General features: G+C 44.5%; 1 protein-coding gene and 1 long non-coding RNA gene across 3 annotated transcripts in view; both read right to left on the bottom strand.

The window, feature by feature from the left end:
- LOC111976510 (R3H domain-containing protein 1) overlaps nt 1-3,147 on the bottom strand; it is a 30,618-nt gene extending 27,471 nt beyond the window's left edge. The window contains 3 exon segments of the mRNA XM_024005409.3: nt 392-427; nt 1,918-2,124; nt 3,057-3,147. Of these exon segments, the coding sequence (XP_023861177.2) occupies nt 392-427; nt 1,918-2,109 (228 nt within the window). The 5' untranslated portion in view covers nt 2,110-2,124; nt 3,057-3,147.
- Nucleotides 3,148-3,227: 80 nt separating this feature from the next.
- The window catches only part of LOC139029029 (uncharacterized), a 48,112-nt gene continuing 27,844 nt past the window's right edge, over nt 3,228-23,495 (bottom strand). Inside the window, exons 1-3 of one of the 2 annotated variants that reach the window (XR_011481246.1) lie at nt 9,289-9,708; nt 7,377-7,452; nt 3,228-3,312 (exon numbers count right to left, since the gene is read on the bottom strand). This is a non-coding gene — a long non-coding RNA (uncharacterized lncRNA). Of the gene's footprint in view, nt 3,313-7,376; nt 7,453-9,288; nt 9,709-23,495 lie in introns of those variants that run through there. The other variant, XR_011481247.1, reaches the window with a different exon arrangement.

Below are 23,495 nucleotides of genomic sequence, written 5' to 3' on the forward strand. Positions count from 1 at the left end.
AACACACCACAAACCAAGCGCATGAGGGAGGAGGTATCAGAAGGAAAATTAAAAGGAACACATAATTCCCGTGCAAGCACAGCCCACACTGGCATGGCAACCCAAGCTCAAGACAACACCATGCACACGGTCACCTAGGTTAGATTGACCATTAACTGGTCACTGGTTAGATCACTCGTCATGATTCTGATGCATTAGAATTTTAAATTTGCACTTGAATAACTGAAAACCACAAGCTTAAAAAAAAGTGTAAAAAATATATACTACACAAAATGGGAGGGGGGGGGTGCAGGCAGTGTAAATTAAAAGGGAAAAACAACTCATTGTCAGCTATTAGATGGTGGGGTTCATCAAGCAAACACTGTTACAGACATGCCTCTTGCCACTGTACCTTGGGCCTTTTTCCCATCTGTCCCGGTGTTTGCCGCTGTACGGTAGGCAATGAGACAAAATGGATCACATGAGACAAGGGTCTCATTGTCTGTAAGCCCTGGGATGAGTCCCCTTAATAACAAAATGACTGAGGACAATTACATGTAAAGATGGGAATCTGCTCTTGAAACCATTTATTCCATCTCTACAAAAACAGATCCATTAAATGTTTTTGTAATGAAGAAATGTTAAGATGCAACCTTTTCTTTTTCCTAAATATCCAACAGATTCTAACCTTATTTATAAATGGTTGATGCACAATAACTTTTAAATTTGTAAGTCTAAATAAGTCACTGCAGTAGAGGATTTGAAAAGAAAGCGTTCCTTGCCCTCCATGCTACTCTGAATTCTAGACTTGGAAGAACGGCCGCGGGGAATGGTAAAATAACTGTTCTCTCCTGCACACACATCTAAAACAGCACCTTGTGTGTAGTGAGGCGCCTCGATCTGCAAAGTGGAGGAGACAGATGGCAGTAAAGGCATTTGTTCCGCCTCCTCATCCCCTTAGGGGTGATACAGGAGAAGTTTGTGGATAAACTGGGATTTGAGATCGAGATTATCTGCTTTTCCGCTCTTGCATGGATCTCCTCAGCTGACTGACCACATGGCTCCTGGCCTTTCCATTCCCTTACAGGTATACCCCCCCCCCTTATCCCAACTGCCTTTAGTACTGTACAACCACCTTTACAAGGGGGGCAGCCAGGCTAAGATACAACTGAAATATTGTTAGCCCTATAGGCCCTAATCAAAAATAGTGCACTATATAGTAAATAGGGTGCCATTTCAAATGCAGCTCTCCTCTGACTGCTGTAATACCATATATAACCACCTATACACATGGAGTCAGGTTGAGAGTAGACTTGTGGTGCTGAGATATGAAAAGGGTCAAGGCTTTTCTGAAAGGGGGATAGCATGAGGGAAATGTTACAGCATGAAAGGAGACTAGCCTAGCTGTTCAAATCTTTCACGCACTACCTGTCAGAGGATGGGAGAGAAAAAAACGATATAGGCCGCCTGCCATATAAAACCTCCACATGGTTAACCTTCAAGCGTATGATAACTGAGTAGTGGTTTTGCGGTACACCGCTTCTGCGGGTTCTCACAACTCAATTATCTGACAATTGATTGGTTGTGCTTTGCCAGGGACTCCCCAGGGCCCCTGAGCCTGTGCTGTATCAGAAAGCAATTATTTCTCCCCGCTCTGCTAACCATTACAAAGCCCACCGATACCCCCAACCCTCACACGTCTGTCTCACTAGTCCCCTACCATTTCTCGCTGCATATACCTTTAGTGTAGTCCTCTGGTACATAACCCAACCCCGTCAACTGACATGCCATACTTTGATACGGAAATTGTGTGGGCATGGATGGTTGATTTTGTGGGAAGGGGGGGTTGTGGGCGTTGGTAAAAAATAAAACTGGTACAGGACGGTGTGGGGCCCAAGATGTAAGATAGATACAACCCTGCTCTGTGATGAGATTTACCTGAGTTTCGTTCTTGTCTTGGCAGCAGCTCTCTGGTTGAATCTCGGGTTGGAGCTGGGTTTGAGCTTTGGCCTGTGGCTGGGTCTCTGCCTGCTCCCTGACGTTTGTCTTGGTCGGGCTTGGTTCTTCTCCCCCCGCTGGTGTCGGTGTGGCACTGGCATGGTGGCTCTCCTCCGTCTCCACACCTCTCATAGTGGCGCTAGTCTCCTTTACAGTGACAGTATCAGACATCCTCATTAGAGAAGGCTACTTGGAGCTTCGTCTACCAAGAGCTCGAGACCTAGAGAGCAGAGAGAGATGGACAACACACGACACGGTTGCTTCGGTCAGCCTCAGCCACTGCCTGTCCTCCCCAAGGCTACTGTTTCAGCAGCAGCTATTTGTACTAACAGATCAATGAAGTTTCCTCAATGACAAATGACCCAATATTATAGCCAACTGTGTAATAATGCATCATTGTAAACCCTTAACCTCTGCCCCTTTCCCTACACCCCTCCCTCGATCTAAATTGATGAAAACCGTGTCCCTGAGAGTGTGAGCAGCACCTGGCCCTCAGGAGAGCCCAGCCAGCTTAAAGGTGCTAATGAGAATCAGTGGCTTCTGAAGCGCTTCCATTAACACTTTAGAGGGTGAGATATGCTCTACTCCTGTGTGTGTGACGCTCCTCTACTCACACCGTGGTCCTGCCTGACATTGCGTGTCTGGTGCCAGGGCGGACGTCAGCATGGCCAGATGGTGCAGCGAGCTGTGACTGCTCTGCCTGCCAGGCTGCCTGCCTCGCAGGGAGAAAAGACACGGCGGTTGTGACACTCCCATATGCAGGCCTGTAGACGCTGTAGCTAGCAGCACTGAGGCCTCCAGGGATCCCGATCTTCCTTATCGTGAAAACGGGAGAAGCAATCTCCCTGCGTTATCTCCTATCTGGCAACCTGTCACCACACTGGTATCCTATTCTCTCCCACCCAGTCTCTCTGGCTGTCACTGCCCACTCTACCCTGCCTATCCAGTCTGCCATCTCTAGTCTGAAATGGACTGCCTTTTTAATGCTTTGTCCTGAGACATGGGCTGTGACTGTTACTGCAGAGGCTGTAATGTCTGTAATGCAAGTGATGTCTGATTGTGTGTGTGTGTGTATTTACCGGCTGCGGTGCTTGGCCTGCAGGTCAGTGGTTGCGCCGAAGAGAAGGGCGAGACCCACTGAGGCGGGGTCCCTCTGCGTGCTGTTGCTGTTGGTGTCTGGGTGGTGCTGGACCAGTTGGTGGCTGAGGCTCTGGCTTGTGTGGAGCTGGGTCGTGCTGGAAGCCCTGAGGAAGAGGCCCATGTCCCCGTCACCAGCACTGGGTCCGGCAAGCAACAGCGCTGGCCTCCGACAAGGCTCTCATGCCCCTCAGTGACCTGGGGAGAGAGACAGGTGGAGGGAGGAAGAGAGAGAATGGTTTGTTAGTATGTGTGTTCACTGGTGATTTATGTATTTAAATGTAAACGAAGTTATCACGTGCATACACACCTCACACAGAGTAGTAGTGATACTAAAACAAGCATTTTGAATCAAGTCTATTTGGCTGACCGAACGGCCACTGTCTAGCTGAGAAGACGTGGATTCGTTGCTTCTCTGATTCTTTTCTCTCCTGTGGTTGGAGGCCAAACTGCAGGGCAGGAGGCTGTCACAGAGAGCTAACGTTTCCATCTCTCAGCTCCCTCAGAGCTCCGCCACGCTCTAACCCCGCTAAACTCTGCTCTCTTCTGGGTTAAGAAGCTGTGTGGAGGAAGTCCCAGTCAGAGGGGTCGGCCAGGAGGTCAAGTGGATTTCCAGCTCGCTCCATAATCCAGTTAACAACGGCTCCAACTCACCTCTTAGCTCTACGGAGCCCCAGGTAACCGGGCACTGTGTCACCTCGTAGAGGTTGCCATGGGCACCAAGAAGCATGGTGTCATGGTAGCTAGTTCATCCTAAAATCTGGTCTCTCTCTTCAGTCCAGTTTACTGAACAGTTATCTGATCTGCTCTACACTGGCCAGGATGACTCTGTTGGTGCTTCTCAATTCACATTTTTAGCACAATTGAGCGGTGTAAATACCAGTCCAAATAGAGGCCTGAGATCATTGGGACGTGTTGACTTGAGAATGGCAGGGCACAGCTAAGCAAACACTTGCTGTGTACCTGACTGACAACGTAGCACATTTATCAGGCTAATGGAGGTGGCGCAGAGCTGAAGCAGGGGCTGCTGCATTATTTAATCCTCCGATGGCCTCGCCTGATTGGGATTCATGAGATCTGTAGCCCAGGGCTGGTGGGGGGGCTGTCAGTAGAGAGGACAGGTGTGTGCGCGTGTCTGGTTGGCTTTTAGTCTCACACACACACACACACAGTCACACAAATGCTTGTCAACACACACACCCCCGTCTGTCGGTGTGCGGCAGCCTCCTGTCTGTCAACAGGGCGTGTGGTGTCTGTCACAAGTCCCTCTGCTTCGTCTCTTTCCCCAGGCCTCCTGCTGTCTGGGCTGCCTGCCCTGTGCTTTTTGGGAGTGACAGCCTGCCATAAGCCCTCCGCATCTCAACTATGCGAGCTGCGCTGTGGGGGTCACAGGGACCAGACGTCGGCGAGGGGCTGAACGAGACACTCTGCATATTTTCCCACCTCTTCTCTAGGCGGACTCACACTCAAGGACAATTATGCTTTTAATGCGACCAGACAAGAGCAGTTCTGGAATTCATGAGAGCTCAGTAGTTCACCCCCCCTACCACCCCTCCCGTTTTTTCCGCAGCACATCCAGCGTCAGGAGAGCAAGGACGCCCATGCCTGGCCAACTTTTTCCCTCCCACGCCCCCGCTCTGGAGTGGCCACAGATGGAGGCTCCCCCGGGCTGAGAGAAGGGGTTGGTTGGTGGTGGAGGGCTGGTGGTAGAGAGGAGAGTACAGTACCGTCTCTTCTAATGAGGATCAACCTCCATTACACAAGTTCGTGGTGCGGTGGAACATCTAAGAAGCAGGTCTTTCTTGACCCTGGACATTGAGCCTTGTAGTCACATGACTCTTCAGGAACTTCTGGTCTCAGCTGGAGCACTGACTGGACGTTCCGTAGAATTTTCGGTGTCTGTCCATATGCTTGTGGTTTGTGTTTTCTTATGAATTTATGAGTGCATCATTTCTACGGCAGATGCTCGTTCTCCTCACAAGGTGACTTGGTACACACAAATGCATTTGTGGATGACAGATGGACAATATTACAGAGGCAAAGGGCATTTTTATATTCCTTGGAGACAGAAAAAACGCAAAAGGTCCAATTCATGGAGCTCTCATCTTCCTCCAGGGGCTTTTATTTTGTTACTTTTCCTTCTTTCCTCTTCAGTGGGGGGGGGGGGGGGGTCCGTGTCCACATTTCGCAACTAATTGGCCAGGGTGTTCTATCCGAGCGGATAGCCAGAGCCAGACAGAGACAGCACCGGCCATCTCTTCTCCTCACAGTTGACTCGAGGAATGCTTAGGTGGTTAGGGCTTTACATTGAGCTGCTCAACCAACTGTGGCTGACCAGTGAGCAGAGGGAAAACTAAGAGTACAAATAAGGGTGGAAGTGGCGAGTTTGTGAGTGATTGTAACGTGTGTTTGTGTGTGTGCGTGCCTCTCTCTTTCCGATCGGTCATCCAGTCGGCGAATGGATGTTGGGAGATACAAATGAGATCTGTGTTGGTGTCAACGAGTGACAGCTAAGAGTGGAAAAGGTATTGATTTTGTCAGGCTGGATAAATAAGCTGTTTGCTGCTTCCTCATCCCTGCTGTGTACAAAACAAGAGGCAGGGCAGCATCCCAAATGGCACCTTACTCCTATATAGTGCACTACTTCTGACCAGGGCCTGTCCAAAGTAGTGCACTAATATAGGGAATAGGGTGCCATTTGGGACCCATGCAGGGAGGTGTCCTATTGACTTAAATAGTGAGGAAGCATGGCACGAACATGGGCAGGAGAGGAAAGCGGGAGCAGTCCGCTACGGTCGATCTGCAAGTTGACACCGTAATAAACCAGAGGAGACAAATGGACTGATCTGTCTGTGACAGTCCAATCATGTGTTAACTAACCATACATCATTTTATTTTCCAGAATATAAACTAGGTAAACAATATTTCCTTCTTATGAAAGCATGTGACACACCAAAAATAAATCTACCTTTTATCTGTGGGGAAAGCATTTATGACAATGCAACAAGTACCATTTTTTGGGGTCAAGAATAAAATAGTAAATTTTTATAATTCTGCAAGATTAGAATCCTTTGTGATATTGAAATAAGAACTGAGGGAGATGAAAACTTTAATTAAATTCCTTCCTTTCAACCTTTGTTATCTTTTAAGCACATAGACCTGGAGAGTCTCTTTTTTTTTTTTTTACCACCCACACACAGGGGGATGGCGTCCTTATTAATAATCCCCATCAGCACTGGGTGAACTATTTTTTCATAGCCAATTATATTTACGGATGATTGACAGTTGGCTGGCGTCAGAACGGAATATAAATTGCAAGAGGGGGGGTGCTCTGAAGCCTGACACTACTGTGCCTTAACTACACACACACACATTTAAAACACAAAATTAAAAGACAAATACAATAGTGATGCCAACTCCGTAACTGCCCCTTTTTGCTCTCACCGTGCCCCCTTCCCTTACATACAGCACCATCTGAAATATGTCATTCCCTGGCTTCAGTTTGGAACTGCGCCAAGAAGTACACTGTTCTATTGACGGACTCTAAGATTCCGGTGCATTCAACACTCTGAAGGCTCAAAAGACAGTCCACCTCTAGCCCCAGGGTGCTTTCTTTAATGACGCTCTCAGAGTTAGGGGAGATTTTTTTTAAATGCCCCCGAGGCGGGAGGTTCAACTCTCAGACCCCAGTGGTGCTGTTCATTTCCATCTGCTTAAACACAAAGCCGTGATCAAAAGCAGAGTCTTGCCATCCGAACGTTTTTTTATTGAATGCAGGAATAAAGAAGTCTATATCTATGTCCGAGCCAGGGCTATCAAAAATGAGATGGGAGAATACCCAGTAGTGCGGGGCAATATGGACAAAAATCCATATCACCATCAATGCAATGAAATTATCACGATAACGATACATTGAACGATACGTTTAACATTAATGTGCACCAATTACTTTTTATTATATTACCCTTAAAACTACTACTACTACTTTAAATGTGTCTATCATTGTCCTGTTAGCAATAGCCCATTTTAGCAGACTTATTTTATTTCAAACTTCACATTCCTCTAGTAAAGGCTACTTATCGTTCTTATTGATATCAGTAAAAATGTCCTCGATAAATGGTCGGTATTGATACATTTTGATTGATCGTCCCAGCTCTAATTCACAGTACATCGAGCTACACTAATGACTTCAATAGCAAATCACAATATCCACTATCCATCATCTCATCCAGCAGAGAGAGGAGACATGGTGAATCTCTCACCTGCTGTGTGAGTTTCCTAACAGATGGGCCAGGTGACTTCAGGGCTGCCGTCAGAGGTGAGGCTACCTCTAGCTTCCTTTCAATTACCAATGGGGGAGAAAGAGGAGAAAGAATGAATGAAACATATAAGGGAAGGAAGGATGGATAAGGATCAAAATCCTGTTGCAGTTTTTTCCTTTGCTGGACGGCAGCAGCCGCCACTCAGCACACAAAGGAGCGCTACTTTTCACTAATGAGGACTTCCTGCGGAGGTTAGAGCGCAGTGCGCCGGGCTCCGCTCCCTCCCCGGCTACATCCATATAGCAATTACACCACTTAATTGCCTTCATGAGCCAGATATTCCCCTGCCTTTTGCCCCAATCATAATGCAATTACGCCAGGTTTCTGGGCAATGTTAAACGCCATCTCTGGAGTGCATCTCTGGGGCATTATGGCTTGCAGTAGCACTGGGTCCCGTTATGTTATTAATTTCAATCCCCTCTTAGAGTGAGGCTGGAGGAGACTGAACTGAATCATTAGCCAGACTCTGAAAACGACCCTCGTCACCTCGCTCCGGCCGTCTGGGACTGTGATAGGAGCCAAAGCTCACTGATGGCAAGTGACATTTGGGCTAGGCATCAAATTAGAATCCTTCACTTGTACCCTTCATTAGATGTACGATTAGTAGACATAAAAGGATATGAGTTGAAGACTGGGGGGGAATTGATGAGAATGGCTGATGCAGAGTAGCCGTTAGGTGTGCGGTGCCAGTGGTGGTCTGACGGACTCCATTCCCATCGTAACCTTGTCCCACTTTACCAGAACTCTGATTGCCCCATTTAACAGAAATGAGATGCATAGTATTCAGGGAAACTAAATACAAGTGGCCCCACTCTACCAATTACGACACAGTTCGCACACACTTAGCATAAAAATGATTTGCTAACAGTCCCCTAAGGTATCATATGGGGAAATGGAATAGGTGCAATTACCAGTGAACTATTAGCAAATAAAGCCAAGCTCGTAACGCTATAGAATAATCTATGACAGGGATAATAACCAATTCATCAGCCAGCCAGAGGACGATTGAGGAAACAAACACACCTGGAGACACAGAAATGATCATGAAAATGCTGACAGAGGCACAAGACAAAAACAGCAAAACTCAACACTTCTAAATGGCTTATGAGCTGATTGAGCACTTATTAGCAGAATTGCAAAAATTACAGAAGAAAAATAGGAAGCACACTCCTACCAGACAATGTAATAATATTCAGAGTTGCAAAAGATCTGCATATTCCGCGCCCTATTAGAATCAACAACTTTTCCGGTGTGAAAAAAGCCACCGTGTCACAAATTGACAACGCCATTGAAGGAGAGATGGAGACTGTCTTACTGTTGCATGTATTTCCCTCCTGGTCCAAGCATGGCACAGCGAGTAAGGTTTTAGAGAGGGACTGAGCAGCTTGGGTCCGAGTGCCGTGGTGCTATTCAGCACACACCAAAAGATCTCAGCAGGGGATCAAGCGCACCGCTTCCTTCCCCCTCTCTAACCTAAGGGAAAAAGCCCTTTGGGAAAGAAACAACGTCGCAGCAGCGCAAATAACAATATTTTCAAAGGGGAAGTTAATGGGACTACGACCAAAGACAACCTTGGTGCAAAAAAAATCACAAAGCTCCAGACAGCTAATCATATTCCTCCTTTTCGAACGCAAAGCTTGTGAACTTCTAGAAAAGCCGCAGCATATCCCCGGGAAACTCTGTCTCTCACTGCAAAATGCTGAATACTACAACCACGCTCACAAACAGTCTCAGGTTTATTTCTCTATGTACAAAGACAAGACCCACTTACACAGGGTGCTCATATATTGGACATTGTTCTGGTAGGTACTTGCACCTCTCGAGCGGAGCGTGCACAGCACATATCACTCACCTGCCACATTGTAGCCACCATTATTTCCATTGGTCAGGGGTTTAGTTTCCATAGTACCAGAGGCTGCATTGGCTGTGAAAGTTGCTGCTCGGAGAATTGTCCGAGACAGCCCCCTTCTTCCGCCCTTTCTTTCTTTCTTCCTTTCTTTCTTCCTCTCTTCGCAGCGCTAGCTCGCTCTGTCTGTGCCGGGCTGCCTAAGTGCCAGAGCCCATGGTTGGGTTGAGACTCTCACTCCGAAGCCTCGGAGACAGAGCCAAATCAACGACTGGGCTGTATGATGTCAGAGCCGAGCTCAGCCACTCAGGTGGCTCGGCTGAGCTCGCAGCACGTCACTGGCTAAATTGAGCTCTTTATTAGCGATACAGCCCGAGCCCACGGCGTTGAGAGGAGCCATGGGATGTTTACCTACCTCACCCATCCCTCCCCCTTCATAACCAACTACCCCCCCGCAATAAAATCACAACCCAACCAGAGTGTGTGTGTGGGTGTTTGTGTAGGAGTGAGTGTGTGGGAAAGGTGGGGGTATGTTGGACCACAGTATATGCCTTACAGAGAAATAGTGTAAAGAGGTAGTGCGATGTAAAGAAAGCTTGAGAGAATTCTACTGTCTATGTGTATTTGATTGATTGACTGTAGCAGTCAATTAAGGGGGAAAAACATCTCATTTGAAAAGTTGACCCGTCTCTTCTGCAAGTCTTTTAGTGAACAAAACGTGTTTCTAAAGAGATAGTTACTACAAGATAAAATATTTGATTATTCATTAGTGATGAAGAATTGTTCATCAAGGAATACTTGGCCTAATCAACCAAATAGGACAACATACAGATGCTCAGGCCTACCCATGGCTGCGCCCCTGCCCAGTCATGTGAAATCCAAAGATTAGGGCCTAAGTAATTAATTTAAATTGACATATTTCCTTATATGAACTGTAACGCAGTAAAATCATTGAAATTGTTGCCTATTGCGGTTATATTTTTGTTCAGTATAGTTCTGTGCGAGTGGTGGGGTCGATAAACCAGGCCGATTCTCCAACGTTTAAATCTCCAGTTAGGGAACATCGGTGCCCCCGCACATTGACTCTGTACCGGTACCCCCTGTATATAGCCCAGCTATTGATATTTACTGCTGCTCTTTAACTATTTGTTATTCTTATCTCTTACTTAAAACATTTTGGGGGGGGGGGATTTTCTTAAAACTGCATTGTTGGTTAAGGGCTTGTAAGTAAGCATTTCTGTTGTATTCGGCGCATGTGGCGGCAGATAGCCTAGTGGTTAGAGCGTTGGACTAGTAACCGAAAGGTTGCAAGATTTAATCTGACAAGGTAAAAAAAATATGTTGTTCTGCCCATGAACAAGGCAGTTAACCCACTGTTCCTAGGCCATCATTGAAAATAAGAATTTGTTCTTAACTGACTTGCCTAGTTAAATAAAAGTAAAAATATATTTAAAAATTGGCAAATAAAATTTGATTTGAATATTCCTACCAGCCAAGCAAGACGGAAAGGCAAAACAAAAAAAAGCAGCCGTTTGCAGGGGATTCTGACCAGGCCAAAGAAATAACTAGAGCGATAGTTAAGTTAATAGCTGGGGATATGCGCCCATTCTCGGTGGTTGAGAAGAATAACGGATTTCAGCACCTCGTGAAAGTGCTATAGCTACGTTATTAACTTTGCCCTCTCCAACCCATTTGAGAAAACAGTTAGTACCAGCTCTATTAAGCAAGCTAAAGCCACAGTTGTCAATGAACTGGTCAATCAATCAAATGTATTTATAAAGCCCTTCTTACATCAGCTGATGTCACAAAGTGCTGTACAGAAACACAGCCTAAAACCCCAAACAGCAAGCAATGCAGGTGTAGAAGCACGGTGGCTGGGAAAAACTCCCTAGAAAGGCCAGAACCTAGGAAGAAACCTAGAGAGGAACCAGGCTATGAGGGGTGGCCAGTCCTCTTCTGGCTGTGCCGGGTGGAGATTATAACAGAACATAGCCAAGATGTTCTAATGTTCATAGATGACCAGCAGGGTCAAATAATAATAATCACAATGGTTGTAGGGGGTGCAACAGGTCAGCACCTCAGGAGTAAATGTCAGTTTGATTTTCATAGCCGATCATTCAGAGTATCTCTACCGCTCCTGCTGTCTCTAGAGAGTTGAAAACAGCAGGTATGAGGCAGGTAGCACGTCCGGCGAACAGGTCAGGGTTCCTTAGCCGCAGGCAGAACAGTTGAAACTGGAGCAGCAGCACAAACAGGTGGACTGGGGACAGCAAGGAGTCATCATGCCAGGTAGTCCTGAGGCATGGTCCTAGGGCTCAGGTCCTCTTGAATGGTTGGAGCTTTCCCATCCATGGTGTAAAGACAGTGGGAACAGAACCCGGTTTCAACATTGCAGTCAGTGGCCACTAAGTGATCACTTGACACGGTCAACCGCAGCTGGTGTATGCACCCTGTGTTGCAATTACAACAGATGGAAGGAGCTCAAGGGCTACAGAGATAGCCCATCACATTACCTCGGAGTGGGAAATTAGAAGTACCCTGCTACAGACATCGGTGCGCATGTTTTTCTCTTTGTAAGAAAACATGGCATAGGCCTATACAATGTCTGAGCCATTTTTACATATTGATTTCATACACAGAATCCACTGTCTTTTAGTGTTGCAGATTAATCGTGTTTTCATTTCAGAAAATACAAAGTGTTGGTATTCCTGATTGTGCTCTCATCAGGTATTATATCACTCATGCTCATATATGGAATCAGGAATGCCAAGACTTTGTATTTTCTGAAATAAACAAAAATGAACTACAGTACCAAAACCGAACAGTGACCCCAAAACAACAATACTACTGAACCGTGGGTTTGGTGAACCTTTACATACCTACGAAACAAGTAAAATCTAAATGGTATTGAAATAAACAATGGCATTTCTCTCAAGGATAGGGCACAGGCAGCGAAATCCTTTCTTACCCCTCTGCCATTGATCTACGTGGGGTCCTCACAACTCCCTCGGGCAAACACACCGACACCTAAAAAAACATCCAATAAACAATTACCGCACATGCGTGCGGCACCCTGCCTCTACTGTAAACAAATGTGATTCTCACACCTTCAGAATTATACAGCTCTAGCAGGGAATGAATGCTTACTTCCTCCATCCTCCCCCAATAATATACTACAGATCCCTGTCAAGCAACCATCAGGAGTCTGTGTTCATTAAATGTGTTTACATTATACTGCAACGACGTGGGGAGTTGAGCCCAAAGAGATGGTGTTTGGCAATAACAGACGCTTTGAATGCCTCAGTAAGAAGCAGATGAGAAAGTTGGAGACAATTGGAGGGAGAGGGAAAGTTAGTAAAAAAGAAATGTGACCAAGTGTTTGTTTTTGCAAGCGTTTCCCTGAAACCTTGTCGCATTATCCCTGGCAGGCTCGAGTCCTAGATTAAAACATGTCCCTGGGCGTCCCTGACAATATTCATATTTGATGATAGCTCCTGAAACGATTGAAACTGCAAGTACACACACCTTCCCTAAGCTGTAGGAAAAATATAATTTGACTACGGCTTAAATTATCTTGAAAGATAAATTCTGCTGAAAGAGAGAAGAGGCTACTCCTGTATATCCAACCCAATATACTTTACTCTGTAGTTGAAGAAAACTGCACCCCTGAAACTTGTGCGGACAAAGAATTATTTCAGAGAAATAATGACATAAGGTCTAATTAACTAAATTGGTCAAAGAGACAGTTTTTTTTAAGCATCACACCATTGAGCTGCAAAGTTTCACTGTCACCTCTGGGTGGACGACTATAAGTGAAGGTGCGAGGGATGTGATGGGAGGCAGGCTGGGGATATAGTTGTCGTCGCTCGAGTTCTAGAGCAGGTCTGGTTGGGCGAACTGTGATAAGCTCACAGGGCTAATTGCATACACACCAACAGGCTACACAGTACACACACAAGCTACACACAGGCACACACGCTCACAGCATGGTGCGGTGGTGAAGGAAACATCTAGGCACACAAGTGCTAGTGCCCTCAGCATTTCATACTTCACCAGTGATTGGAAGAAATTGAGTTGCATATCGCAATATTATTTTTGGCAATATTATATTGATACTTTTGACTCAAATGTTTTGCTAGGTAGCATTGACTAGAGCTAGTCGGCTGTACCTGAGGCAAAACTCCGGTATTTTTCATCCTATAGCTTCTTTGTCATCTTTTTAAATAGTGAGTCAACATGTTTTCAGCACTTATTTCCTCATGCTCTCTCGTCTTTCTGTAGCCGACATATAGTGAGCAATATTTTTGTCATATCAAAATCGCAATACATATAGAATCTCAACACACATCGTTTTGGCACCTAAGAATTGTGACATCGTATTGTGAGTATCTGGCAATTCCCAGCCCTTCAGCTGAATAGATTGGTTAACAAAATACCTCTGGAATATATCTGGAAGATAAAATCCACCCGGTGCACTACACACCCCTGGCGAATAAGGTAGTTCCTTTCGCCGCTGTAATTGGAGAATATTCACTCATACTAATTAACTGAATGCATTGCAAAGCAAGCTGGGGTTGGAAATGGATTCAGATTAGGGCTGGCGATATGACCAAAATATCATATTTCTCACGTTTTTGACAGTATTTTATGTTTTTGAATAATAAAAGTTGTACATTTGCTATTCTGATAGTTTTATACTGTTTAATTAAACTTCTACCAAATTTTTTTTTCAGCATTATCAATTTCCTGCACTCATTTCAGATCACACTGCCACGTAGGGCTGGTACAGATGGGCAAAAAATCTAGACCTTATTTTAACTAAATATTGCAATTTGACTTGTGATTTAGAGCAAAACACTTAAGTGAGAACTGTTGGAATCATGGAAATAAAACAATTATTCTAATAAGTGGGCACCACCTAACGTGAGATTAGCATTAGCGTTTTACATAATTTGGCCACAAACTAGCTGTTTATAGACAGTAAGAAACAAAACAAACATTGAAATAAGGTTATAGAAGGTAAAGTAAAAACCTAAACCGGTCCTTGCATCAATACCGGTATATAGTCAAAAATGGTATACCTCCCAGCCCTAATTCCGATTAGCACTGATTTAATTCAAACTGACAAGTGAGGTAGTGGTGGTAGAGACAATGTATTTACAATGAGCAACCAACCCATGAGTGACTAATTCTTGTAGTGCAATTCATCCTGCAGTCAATTTAACATGAGGAACATACAGGTAACTGGCAAATTAAAGGAAACACCAACATAAGTGCCTTAATAGGGCACTAGGCCTCCATGAGCCAGAACAGCATCAATGCACTTTGGCATAAATTCTACAAGTATTTGCAACTCTATTGGAGGGATGGGACACCATTTTTTCAAACAAGAAATTCCCTAATTTTATGTTTTGTTGATGGTGGTGGATGGGGGCAGTCATCCTATGCAGGGATAGCCATGGGAGCCAAATGAATAGCCAAAATAATGGCCTGCTGTAAGGGTGGATGGTAGGCCCCTTACTTAATCTGGTGAGCAAGGAGAGGCAGGAAGCAGACGATCCCGTGCACCGTATTTATTTAAGGCTCTTGGAGCAGGTGCAGGTATTTACAAAATCTATAAATCATCCAACAAGATGGTGGACCAGGCTCAAAGTAAGTAATAAACTGAAACTAGACAAATGAATATAAAGACGGAAGATCAAACAACTCTACAGTAACAGTTGAGATACTATAACCTGTACGATACAGAAATATATATAGAATACTTTTAAAGAGCTGGACTAGAGCAGAAACTCTCCCCCCCATTAGTAATGGAGTGTTCCTTCTTAATGAGCAGACCATGGCCACGCCAAACATTTGTAGAGGCAGATCTCACACACAAAAATGTGTAAGTAATGCTTCAGACTAGCAACATACAGTGGGGAGAACAAGTATTTGATACACTGCCGATTTTGCAGGTTTTCCTACTTACAAAGCATGTAGAGGTCTGTCATTTTTATCATAGGTACACTTCAACTGTGAGAGACGGAATCTAAAACAAAAATCCAGAAAATCACATTGTATGATTTTTAAGTAATTAATTTGCATTTTATTGCATGACATAAGTATTTGATCACCTACCAACCAGTAAGAATTCCAGCTCTCACAGACCTGTTAGTTTTTCTTTAAGAAGCCCTCCTGTTCTCCACTCATTACCTGTATTAACTGCACCTGTTTGAACTCGTTACCTGTATAAAAGACACCTGTCCACACACTCAATCAAAACAGACTCCAACCTCTCCACAATGGCCAAGACCAGAGAGCTGTGTAAGGACATCAGGGATAAAATTGTAGACCTGCACAAGGCTGGGATGGGCTACAGGACAATAGGCAAGCAGCTTGGTGAGAAGGCAACAACTGTTGGCGCAATTATTAGAAAATGGAAGAATCACCCTTGGTCTGGGGCTCCATGCAAGATGCAAGCTCCATGCAAGATCCATGCATGAGGAAGGTGAGGGATCAGCCCAGAACTACACGGCAGGACCTGGTCAACGACCTGCAGAGAGCTGGGACCACAGTCTCAAAGAAAACCATTAGTAACACACAACGCCGTCATGGATTAAAATCCTGCAGCGCACGCAAGGTCCCCTGCTCAAGCCAGCGCATGTCCAGGCCCGTCTGAAGTTTGCCAATGACCATCTGGATGATCCAGAGGAGGAATGGGAGAAGGTCATGTGGTCTGATGAGACAAAAATAGAGCTTTTTGGTCTAAACTCCACTCGCTGTGTTTGGAGGAAGAAGAAGGATGAGTACAACCCCAAGAACACCATCCCAACCGTGAAGCATGGAGGTGGAAACATCCTTCTTTGGGGATGCTTTCTGCAAAGGGACAGGATGACTGCACCATATGTGAGGGCGAATGGATGGGGCCATGTATCGCGAGATCTTGGCCAACAACCTCCTTCCCTCAGTAAGAGCATTGAAGATGGGTCGTGGCTGGGTTCTTCCAGCATGACAACGACCCGAAACACACAGCCAGGGCAACTAAGGAGTGGCTCCGTAAGAAGCATCTCAAGGTCCTGGAGTGGCCTAGCCAGTCTCCAGACCTAACCAATAGAAAATCTTTGAGGGGAGCTGAAAGTCCGTATTGCCCAGCGACAGCCCCGAAACCTGAAGAATCGGAGAAGGTCTGTATGGAGGAGTGGGCCAAAATCCCTGCTGCAGTGTGTGCAAACCTGGTCAAGAACTACAGGAAAGGTATGATCTCTGTAATTGCAAACAAAGGTTTCTGTACCAAATATTAAGTTCTGCTTTTCTGATGTATCAAATACGTATGGTCATGCAATAAAATGCAAATTAATTACTTAAAAATCATACAATGTGATTTTCTGGATTTTTGTTTTAGATTCCGTCTCTCACAGTTGAAGTGTACCTATGATAAAAATGACAGACCTCTACATGCTTTGTAAGTAGGAAAACATGCAAAATCGGCAGTGTATCAAATACTTGTTCTCCCCACTGTAACTAATAAACTTTATCTAATTTAAAGTTTTGAAATGATTCAGACTAGATCAAAACACATGTAACACACTTAACCAAAATGAATGTTTGGTGAGGTGACCAAGCAATTATATCACTGTGTATACTGTGAAATGGGACTAGTGAGGAAGCACAACTAGCTTTCTCACACCTGCCTAATATTTTTATACATGGCTATAAGCATGATGAGATGTTAATCGCTTAATTAACCACATCTGTGTTTAAGTAACTGCTTTCAGCATACTTTGTATCCCTTATTTATTCAAGGGTTTCCATTATAGAGGCCGTTACCTGTACATGTAGCAGTAGCCTATATGAGAAAAATACGGTCTACAAGGCGACGGCTCCGTCACGTATACTCACTCCCTCTCTGGCGCTCGAGGTCACCAGGCTGCTCATTATTACGCACACCTGTCACCATCGTTACGCGCACCAGCGCCTCAGACTCCATCACCTGCCTGATTACATTCCATATATATATATATATATATATATATATATATATATATATATATATAAATAAATAAATCTCCCTTTGGTTTTTTCCCTAGGCGTTATGGTTTCAGTGTTTCATGTCTGTACGCTACTCGTGTTTCTTGTTTTGTTCCTTGTGTTATTTATTATTAACGTCACTCCCTGTACTTGCTTCCCGACTCCCAGCGTACAGGTTACAGGCTCCTTCACTTCGGCTGTGTCTGACAAAGTTACTTGAGGTCAAATCCTTGCTTTCGTTCTTGTTTCTATCAATTCTTTTCAAATCTCATTTGGGAGTGAAACATGGATGGAAGAAGCAAGGACTTGATGCCAGCAAGTAAAGTTTTCAGACACAGCCTTGGAGTTGACCAGAGAGACAATAAGTGGAAGAGATAGACAAAACAAATGCCATTTCTTCATCCAGGCTCCGCCATCTAATTGCCCCTCGCCTTCTTTCTCCCAGATGAAAATTATCCCCCTCTCCGTTATTCAATTAGAAAGAACATATGTCACGGGCAACTCAGCATTGGCAAATTATAACCCTTCTGACCATAAATCAGAAGTAGCGTCACTGCACTGCTAATTACAGACACTCCAGAGGTTCGGAGAGTCAACCACACCGTGCCACCCTACTTCAAAATAATTAATGGACGGACACTATGCACACTCACTGGTTCATCAAGATTATATAATCCCATGGAAAGAACAAGAACATTTGGGGGAAATAAATGGCTGGAAAATTGTGAGTCATTTTTGACAGAGGGTCGCTTATAATGGCCAACAGTAACACAATCACAATGCTTCCTGGACCCCGACCTGTCAACCCATTTCCCAAGATGTTTACAGTGACAACTGGGTGTTTTGAGGTCCAACAAAATAAATGTAATAATATTCAAGCACACACAATCAAAGTGATAGAAACCTCATCTCTCAAATGCCAACCCAACACTTAAATAGCAGACGTCTTGCCTTTTTGTAGTTAATAAATCCAATGTGAAACGTCACTTTGAAAACATCTACAGTCCTATTGATCTGATTGGTTACTGATCTGATTAGTTACTAATAATATAATTTACAATCCCTCAAATTGTGTCCCATATGTGTTTAGACACGGCGACCATTTACGGGAACTTTTTTTGAAAAAGTGACTTGATTGTTCTCCAATTAAAAATCTCTCCCTAATCTCTGAATCACACCTGTAACATCAATAGCTACAGTAGAATATGCATGCTTCGGAGGGAGGGGCAGGTGGCCTACACACACACAGGCAAAGATGTTAGGCTGGTAGTCTATGGAATAAGTTTGAGAGACAGTGAGGGCTTTGTTGCATTTTTTGTGGGACTGAAAAATCCAAGAACGTTAAAGAAAGTTCACTGGTTTCCATGCTTTAAAATAGTAGTGCTGTTCCGGAACATTATAGTCCACTTTCGTTCTCGGTTCTGTTCTTCAAAATAATATATTTTCCAGTTTTCGCTACCGTTCTCTGAACTGGTTCCAACCCCAGTGATTTACATTTTTGGGAATCTGTTTTAAAAAATATTCACATGCATAATAAAGAGATACAAGTTTAAATTAAAATCTGTTTGGGCTTCTTGCAGTCAACAAATTATTTGTATTTATGTTCCGGCCTCCTGACCATGCCCCCAAGAAAAAAAATTGTCCCACAGCTGAATAAAGTCGAGATTACCCTGGGTTATTGGCTGAGCGGGATATATACATTTTTCTTTGATGGTCGTTCCGAGGCAAAATAGCTTGCATTACTTTGCAGTGTTTTACAATGTTAAGAAGAGCATACCTTTTGCCAACCAGACAAGAGTCAGATGCCAATGGCAGGGTTTTTCATGCCTATTTGTACAGTTATAAAACGCATTGTATATCTATTATATTACATTGCTCCCCACAGTGATATGCTGCTGGCCATTATTCTGTACACTTTCACAATGAAAAGCCCAATCAAAAACAGCAAAGGGGTCTCATTGAAGTGACTAGATCAAAATCCTCCCAATTGACGTCAATCCAAATTACACAGGGGAGTGGGTCTTCAACATCAAGCCATTTCAAGTATGAGTTTTGGAATGAGGGGGTTCTTCTAAGCAATAAATGCACTTTAAGTGACTTGGCAGAGCTGAATGCGCTGGCTCAGCTTGGGAAAGGAGAGCAAACGGAGAGGCAGATCTAACAATGTTGTCACACCCACTATTCCCACTGTCTCCTTTTCACAGAGATTTTGAGATTGAGCCATTAACAGATGGTATTCTCAATACAAAGCAGTAAAATCAAATGTTTTATCATTTGACTCCATCCAAAACATTTAATGAGGACAGACCACCAGCCAACTATATTCCTGCCTGCCTTCTGTAGTTTAATAAGCTGTTCTCAGGTCCATTCTTCCACTACCCATGCAATGGATCCACCATCAGATGTGGAGGTTTGTGGCTGGCCTGGTGGTGGAGGTTTGTGGGTTTATGAAAAGGAGGAGAGGAACCGGAAAAGGCGTGTCAGGGAGCCCTAATCTCCCTATAAAAAGGGTTTCAATATTAAACGACTGATAACACCTGCAGGCTATTCAGCACTGCAGTTTTCAGGCACATTGCACTCTGGATTTATGAGTATCAATTTCCACGTTTGGCAAAGATGGTTTCCCGGGAAAAGGGCAGAGAGCGAGAGGGTTCCTGAATAACTGAATGCTGAACAGCAGTCTGTCCAATACGCACTCGACAGCCACCACTATGCACCCAAACTGTAACAAAGGATACTAAAGTAGCCCGTCACTCATGTCTTTCCAGCACTATAGCTGGAAAAACTGAGGGAAAACTAATCTGTCAAATAATTATAGCTTGTCCTATGATTTCACAGTGCAGTTGTCTTTTTGATTCTTTCACATGCAAAAAATAAAAGAGTCCCCGGCATTCAGCTTGGAAACACCTGGCACGGGGCTTGTGAGACAACACTTCCAAACCGCTCGACCAATTCATTTGCATAATAAAGAAAGCGTAATGGCAGCGTTTACTAATTAAGCCTCAAATTGCAATTTGCTCCCAAGAAAGAGGACGATGGAGAAAAAAATAAGAGGGAGGAGATAGAAGTGACAAATGCGTTTATAAATTTTTTTCCCCAAGGACATCCTGCACATTCTAGGAAGACAAAAAAAAAAAAAAAATTCTAATGAGGTCCCTTGGCGTGTAGGGAGAGCCTTCCCGCTCTCCCGCTTTCTCTCCTCCCTCTCTCTCGTTCCCTCTTTCTCCCCCTCTCTAACGTGACAGAGCTACTGTGGACACGGTTCTATCCTTAGAGCAGAGGCAGAAACCAGGGCTGCACAGACACTATAGGTTCTGCATATGTCAGACGGTGACACATCCTCGCACCGTGAAATGCTTGTGCCGAGACGAGAGGACTGGTGGTGGTGGGGGGGCAGCAGTGCGAGCACGTAATGGATTCTGACAGCCCAAACCAACGTTAGCGTACATTAGATTTCCAGTGCGCTCTAGCCAATAGAATAATATTGGTCTAAACTTTGATTGGCTGGGTCAATTCAGGCAGCTCACAAATATTGCATGTCAACAACGGCATACAACTGCAAAGTTGTAAATTGCTTTAAACAATGAAAATTATGTGTTTGCAGAACACAGGTCTGGGGTGGTTTGTGATGGCAAACTTTGATCCTCAAATGACGACCTCTGGTACACATCTATTGATCTGAAGAGCACGGTTTCCTCTGGGCTTTTTATAGGACACCGTGTTTCTTAGCAACCGTTACATCATTGTTGTTTTTTTCTTTACCCAAGCCGGCGGAGCAAAGCCCTAAAATGATTATGCGACTCCAGACAGTTTCCCAAGCCCAGACTTCATAAACAAACACAGCATATTAATGCAGGAGGCGACAGATCACTGCTCACATTTATTGATTCCCAGAGCGGCAGGCAGGCAGTACGAAGCACATATCCAGATTGGCATCTTCACACACACACACACACACACAGTGCAGTGTCAGTCTCCTCCACGGTTGCTTAAGGTAATAATCTCCATGCAACCCCCCCAGTGATTGACCTTTCTATTGAATAGGTATACAGAGCAGCAGAGAATCCTCTCCAGGGAAAGGGCAACAGTGTTTGTAGAGCAATATTAAACCCCTATAAGGACCAGACCGCAACATTTCTCTACATCGCTCCTGCTCTATCCACAATCTGCAAATGTGTGAGAGAAATTGCTAGGGGAGAAAAAACTAATTAGAAACACACGGGACAGATCCGTAGCAATTAGAGGGGAGCTCATCAGCTGTGAACCTCTACTTGCAACAGTGGCTCTGCAGCTCTGCCGTGCACAGATGACAAGGTGAGCTCTCTGCACAACTGACGCTCTGTCTGCCCGCCTGATCTCCCTCTATCCCTTTCTTCCCCGCTCTCTGGCGGCCCTGAGCGTCGGTGGAAAATATGCAGGACTAGGGGCAGGGGCGTGGAAGAAAGAGCGGGTAAGCGGGGTTTCGCCAGGCATATATGTTCTTCCTAGGTCAACCCTCGTCCTACTAGTCGACCTCTACCATGATTTTACAGAACCAGGTGCTGGTGGACCCCCACCTGGCTCGCAGACTGCAGGGAGAGGGGGAGGGAATAGAGGGAGGGAGAAACATCGAAGGGGAGGGTATCGTTCAAGCCCAGACGAAGGACTACCAGACAGCAAAACAAAAATAGATTACCGTCTGGCGAGAGTAAAAGTTTACAAAAACAGGTTTCTCGGGTTTCCACGCTGGCTTTCAGTGCTTTATCGCTTGTATGTTGCACTTGCAAGCTTGCTTACAGGGAACTGAATGCAATAGAAATACCTGACATTGTCCGAGAGATGTCCTCATGCTGTGTAGAATGATATACATCACTAGCCAGCCATCGCAGGTTATTCCATAATTTTGAGGCAATTTAATTGGCTCTGGGACACTTTTCTGACGACGGACAACTCCGGATTTGGAGAGCATTCAAACAATGAGAAAGACTGATCAGAGTCTAATGGCTTAAGAGAGCACTTGGGTCACTGCAAAGGTGGATAGATGAAACTGCCGTCTGCCTGCCTCAAAGGAAAAGCTCCAACAAATCCTGTGTCAGGTATTTCACATTTGGGTGTTTTCCAAATAGGACATTGTGTCTTTTTGGGCAGGAGTACCGGCACCTCAAATTTTCTTCTGCTTGCGCTACTGCACCACCTATAGTAAATTAGCTCAAAATTATTGAGTTCCTGCACACAATATTTGTACCGGTACATATTTCAAGTCAAGCACTGGCCTAGACATGCATACACTATCAAAAATAATTCATAGCAAGTAGTAGGGAGGGAGTGGGACAACGAAAGGTATATACACTACATGACGAAAAATATGGGGACACCTGCTCATTGAACATCTCATTCAAAATTTATTGGCATTAATATGGAGTTGGTTCCCCTTTGCTGCTATAACAGCCTCCACTCTTCTGGGAAGAACATTCCACTAGATCAGTGGTTCCCAAACTTTTTATAGTCCCGTACCCCTTCAAACATTCAACCTCCAGCTGCGTACCCCCTCTAGCACAAGGGTCAGAGCAATTTCAAATGTTGGTTTTTGCCATCATTGTAAGCCTGCCACACACACACTATACAATACATTTATTAAACATAAGAATGAGTGTGAGTTTGTCACTTCCCACGAGCCAGGTTGTGACAAAGCTCTTATAGGACCAGGACACAAATAATAATAATAATCAATAATTATGCTCTTTATATAACCAGCTTACATATAAAACCTTATTTGTTAATCGGAAATGGTGAATAACTCTACACAAGTTAGTGAGAAGGGTACGCTTGAAAGGATGCACATAACTCTACAATGTTGGGTTGTATTGGAGAGTCTCAGTATTAAGTCATTTTCCACACAGTGGAAGGGCTGAGAATCCACTCTCACATAGGTACGTGGTTGCAAAGGGAATCAGTGTATTAACAGCGCGATTTGCCACGGCAGAAAACTCTGAGCGCTATCTGATCCAGAAATCTGTCAGCGGCTTCTGATTAAATAAAAACATTCACAGAACAGCTTGTTGCAATTTTGATGAGGCTCTCTTGTTCAGATATCGGTAAGTGGACTGGAGGCAGGGCATGAAAGGGATAACGAATCCCGTTGTTTGTGTCATCCGTTTCGGGAGAGTACCTGCGTAATTGCGCACCCAGCTCACTCAGGTGCTTCGCTATATCACATTTGACAT

This window comes from Salvelinus sp. IW2-2015, linkage group LG2 (genome assembly GCF_002910315.2).
Source record: "Salvelinus sp. IW2-2015 linkage group LG2, ASM291031v2, whole genome shotgun sequence".
Taxonomy (NCBI): Eukaryota; Metazoa; Chordata; class Actinopteri; order Salmoniformes; family Salmonidae; genus Salvelinus; species Salvelinus sp. IW2-2015.